Consider the following 5,075-nt stretch of genomic DNA (forward strand, 5'->3'; position numbering starts at 1 on the left):
TAAAGAAAACATACAGACTATTACAGTTTATTTAGCGAAACTCAGAGCTGCTAAAAGTTTATTTAAATAAAGCATAACTGCATATTACAATTGAAATTTTATCCCCCATTCTTGCTCCAACAATATTAATCCACGAACTTTTATTCAATATTAATGCAGCTGAAAAAAAATCAGGACCACAATGAAGGTAGCTAGTAGCTGGGGGCGTTGGCGAGCAGCGCTTGCGCCTGCGTGTCGAATCTGAACCCTTGGCTCCTGGAATGATCCGCAGCCCAGATGAAGATACCATAGAGCTTCCCCTGCGACTGCAGCGTCCGGCAGGCGTTCAGCGACGTGTTGATCGGCACCGAGGTCGTCGTCGGCGCCGTGGTGAAGCTCGCCAGGATGTTCCCTCCGGGGTAGTTGGCGATCTGGTCGTCGAAGTGGGTCACGTACTGCGCCTCCGTCGTGCTGGCGCTGTACGCGTAGAACTGGAAGTTGACGTAATCTATCACGCTCCCATAGCTCGCCCACAGGGCCTGGTAATGGCGCTGCACGTCGGCGTTGTCGAACGGCGCGATGGACGCGAACTTGATCACCCCGCTGCTCTTGAGCGTCGTCACCAGGCGGCCGACGCACTCGGCGAAGGTGGCCGGGTCGACCTGGAACTGCTCGTAGTCGATGTCGATGCCGTCCAGGTTGTACTCCCGGACGATGGCGGTCAGGGAGGCGACGGCGTTCTGGACCCACGAGTCGACGGAGGTGATGTTGAAGAACACGGGCCGGTTGTTCACGGTGGCGCCGCCGAGGCTCACGGCGACCCGCACGTTTGGGTTGCTCTGCTTGATGGAGGCCACCGCGGCGGCGCTCAGCACCGTGTTCTGCCAGAAGATGTTGAACCGGCCGTTGGTCGGGGTGGGCGGCTCCGTGGCGGTGGTGTAGTCGATGACGAAGGCGAGGATGAAGTCGAACCGGACCCTGGGGTTGATGGGCACGTCGGTGAACCTGACGCCATTGAAGATGGCGCCGATGTAGTCTCGGAAGAGGTTGGAGTTTGCTGCGGTGGTCATCGGAGCATGGAGGGCCAGAAGAGAAGAGAGGAAAGCTACTGCGATGAGCTTTGAGGAGGCCATTTGTACCATGATGTGTAGTTGAGAAATGGTTCGCACAGGTTGGTTGGAGAAGGTACAGCTGCAAAAAACATGTACTTATAATATGTGCTGCAGCCGGAAAATGTCAACGGAGATTAGTACATTTATTATTTTTCAAACATAAAAATAAATGGCGTTGAAAGTTGAATGGATGACTATTCTCTCTCTAGTCTGAAATGTAGGAGACGAGGACAGAGATGTCAACTTCTCGATTGAAGGGAGCCGAAGTGAAAATGAAAATGAATGTGCTCTCAATAGTTGACCCATGATTTGCCCTACACATATAGTCAATGGACGATACGGAGGAAGTAGTAATTCTAGAGGAAAAGATGGATGAAGAGAAACATACACAATGGAAGCTTCTATGGAGTAGATGTTAGGAGAGAGCTGCTGTTTTTGATCTTCCGACTTGGCTTGCAGACAAATCTTGCAGTTGGTGACGACAAAGTCTCCCGGAATTGATCTTTGAAGATCTGGCAACAGCTCAGAAAAATAACTAAATCTTGCTATGCCACATCCAGAAGATGAAGTAAGAGGCTAGGAGGGTGTTTGATACCCCAGCCTAAACTTTAGTCTTTATCGTATCAGACGTCTGGACATTAGGAGTATAAAATATACTCTAATTACAAAATCAATTGTATAAATGGAGACTAATTCGCAAGACGAATTCATTAAGCTTAATTAGTCAATGATTTGGCAATGTTGTGGTACAATAAACATGTGCTAACGATGGATTAATTAGACTTAAAAGATTCATCTCGTGAATCAGTCTCCATTTATACAATTTGTTTTATAATTATCTTATATTTAATACTTCTAATTAGTCTCCAAACATCCGATACGATGGGACCGAAGTTTGATCACCCAGATCCAAACAGACTCTAGGTGTACACAACCCAAGTTTCAGTTCACTTCAGAGTTAGAGGTCAAAGACATGTATCACTATCTTGTCTTGTAATTTAGCAAACGCACCAAGGAAAAAGTTTGATTTAGTCATTTTCTTGGGTGTGGCCATGTGGGGCTAACCTTCGCTTTCCCTGTTATTATTAGTTACAGTGACAGGAGAAAACGAAAGGGCAGCTGCTATGTCAGACTGTTTCAAAGGCTCGCCCGTGAACCAAGATAGTATAAGAGTAGGTGTGGTCTAAAGAGTTAGGCCTGCTATTTGGATGGATATTCTGGCTTCAGGCTACCAACTTTGACTGAACATGGAAATCAATACACTGAAAAGGACATGACAACATTATTGAAACAAACAATGTGTTGGTATAGAGATTTGAGAATATGTGCCTTCAGTGGAAATATGATGTAGCGGCTACCGATTGGCAGAAGGAACACTTACCTCAAGAGGGCCCTCGGAACGGTTGCATCCACTACGTAAAGAGCAGATTCATCATGTGAAAGCTGGTATAGCGTTTTATTTTTTTTCGAACAAAGGTATAGCGTTAGTCTTTGTTTCTTTCTTCTTGTTATAAATTTCACGGCAAATCTGTTGCCCTCCTTTTCGAAAGCTGGTCTAGCCTACGCCACTTGCTCGGGGCTAAACGCCTTGCTGTTCTTGTTGCATCATCATATGAAAGCAGAGGAGCAAACTACATAGCTGCAAAACTCGCTTAAGAGACAGAAAGGGTGCCACTGACAGGGGCAAATGTATTGCACATATTATGGGCTCTATCTGCACCCTCCAATTAAAAATAATGGCACCAATATATCGGTGAAGTTTAAAGAAAATAAGATCAAATTTCTAAATTTCCATTGATATTTTATCTAAAAATTTCTTTGTATGGACGATATCGAGATCTAGCAGCAGCTGCCGATAACAAAAATAGCATTGATAGCCAAAACCCTGGCATAGACAAACAAAGAAGATTAGGATTGAATTGAAAACCTGATAGCTACTTCAGGCTCGACAAAACAAGAAACAGAGCTCAAGGCAAACCAAATGGCCAAACATGACGGATACGCCCCCAAGCAAGTTCTATTAGACATTCTGAACAACTGGGCAGGCTATCAAGTACAGACTAGAATTTTGACAGAGCGAAAGAAAAGAAAGGAATTTATTAGAGCAGCGATCTGTCAGTATACACAAATTCTTGCAGAATGTGAACATCCACTATCTTAACGTCAGAAGAAGAGCTGCGTTACAATTGAGATTTTGAAGCTAGACATTTTATTCCAAACTACTGCAGCTGAAGTCTTGAAGGAAGCTCTTGGCTGCAAAACAGTGAAGCTAGCTACTGGCTGGTGGCATTGGCCAACAGTGCTTGTGCTTGCGTTTCGTACTTGAACCCTTGTCTGTTAGAGTAATCTGCAACCCAGATGAAGATGCCGTAGAGCTTTCCCTGTGACTGCAGAACCTGGCAGGCACTAAGCGCCGTATCAATTGGCACCGAGGTTGCCGTCGGCTCCGTGCTGAAGCTGGCTAGGATGTTGCCTCCAGGGTAGTTGGCGATCTGGTCGTTGAAGTGGTTCACATACTGATCTGCAGTTGTGCTCGAGTCGTACGCGTAGAACTGGAAGTTGATGTAGTCGATCACGCTCCCGTAGCTCGCCCACAGTGCCTGGTAGTGGCTCTGCACCTCGGCGTCGTCGAACGGCGCGATCGACGCGAACCTGATCACCCCGTTGCTCTTGAGCGTCGCCACCAGGCGGCCGACGCACTCGGCGAAGGTGGCCGGGTCGGCCTGGAACTGCTCGTAGTCGATGTCGATGCCGTCCAGGTCGTACTGCTGGATCATGCCGGTCAGGGAGGCGACGGCGTTCTGGACCCACGAGTCGACGGAGGTGATGTTGAAGAACACCGGGCTGCTCCTCACGGTGGCGCCGCCGAGGCTGACGGCGACCCTCACGTTGGGGTTGCTCTGCTTGATGGCTGCAACTGCAGAGGGCGTGAGGACCGATTCCTGCCAGAAGATGTTGAACTGGCCGTTGGTCGGATTTGGAGGATCCGTGGCGGTGTAGTCGATGGCGAAGGCGAGGATGAAGTCGAACTGAACATTCGGGTTGATGGGCACGTCGCTGAGCTGAACACCGTTGAAGATGGCGCCGATGTACTCGCGGAAGAGGTTGGAGTTTGCTGCTGTGGCCATTGGGGCATGGAGGGCCAGCAGAGCTGGGAGAAGAGCGGCTGGAATGAGCTTTGGGGAGCCCATTGCCATTGGTAGCACGGCTGCAAAGAACTGCCAGCTCGCACGGCATGGGGGGAGGTGCAGCTGCAAAAGGATGTATTTATAATTTTCTAGCGGCTAACTTCAGTAAAATTAGATTTTTTCAAACTGAAAATAAATGACGATGAAGGTTATTGAATGGACTTTGCTCTCATCTGAATGTCAGCTTCTAGATCGTCGGAGGAAGCTGAAACTGAATATTCTCGCAGGGACTGTATATATGAAGGTAACGACAATATAGTCCCTCAGTCCTGTAATAATATGTACGGTGTCCAAGCATTCAAAAATTATCCCCAAATATAAGGTAATATAGGTGTATTTAGATGATAGTCATTTAATTCCACTAATTTTTCTCCTTCCACGTATTAATGACATGCAAAAATGTTAATCATCCCCTTCTATAGCTGCCTAGAGTTAATGACATACAAAGATGGCTTTTAAACCATGCCTCACCCAATCATCAGATGGCATTGAACTCCACGAATTGACAACCAACAACGCATTAATGGAAGACATGTTAGTCTTTTGCTTACCTCCTATTAAGGATGTGAATGTGAATACGGATATCCGAAATATCCGATATCAGTATCCATTTAAACATCAATATGGATATCCGTATCCGTATTTGAATTTAATATGGTAATAAAGTGGATACATCCGAATTCAGTTTTTATTGTTTTTCTCTATCCGATTCTACATCCGTATTCGACATGACACTACCGTATCCGTTTTCAGTAGAATTATTTAAAGAATCCTATTTATTTTTCATAACCAATAT

General features: G+C 46.4%; 2 protein-coding genes across 2 annotated transcripts; both read right to left on the bottom strand.

Moving 5' to 3' along the window:
• Positions 1–1,171, bottom strand: LOC112872682 (chitinase 2-like). The gene has a single exon (XM_025935755.1). It carries the CDS (start codon positions 1,119–1,121, stop codon positions 192–194), a length of 930 nt encoding a protein of 309 aa, XP_025791540.1. The 5' UTR covers positions 1,122–1,171; the 3' UTR covers positions 1–191.
• Positions 1,172–3,173: 2,002 nt separating this feature from the next.
• LOC112876743 (chitinase 2-like) lies at positions 3,174–4,314 on the bottom strand. The gene has a single exon (XM_025940915.1). The coding sequence runs from the start codon at positions 4,286–4,288 to the stop codon at positions 3,365–3,367; it is 924 nt and encodes a 307-aa protein (XP_025796700.1). The 5' UTR covers positions 4,289–4,314; the 3' UTR covers positions 3,174–3,364.
• Between the last annotated feature and the right edge of the window lie 761 nt (positions 4,315–5,075).

The sequence above is a fragment of the Panicum hallii genome, chromosome 9 (assembly GCF_002211085.1).
Source record: "Panicum hallii strain FIL2 chromosome 9, PHallii_v3.1, whole genome shotgun sequence".
In the NCBI taxonomy this organism is placed as follows: domain Eukaryota; kingdom Viridiplantae; phylum Streptophyta; class Magnoliopsida; order Poales; family Poaceae; genus Panicum; species Panicum hallii.

Coding starts and splice junctions, on each gene's coding strand:
- LOC112872682 (XM_025935755.1), bottom strand. CDS start 1,121: ATGGTACAAATGGCCTCCTCAAAGCTCATCGCAGTAGCTTTCCTCTCT.
- LOC112876743 (XM_025940915.1), bottom strand. CDS start 4,288: ATGGCAATGGGCTCCCCAAAGCTCATTCCAGCCGCTCTTCTCCCAGCT.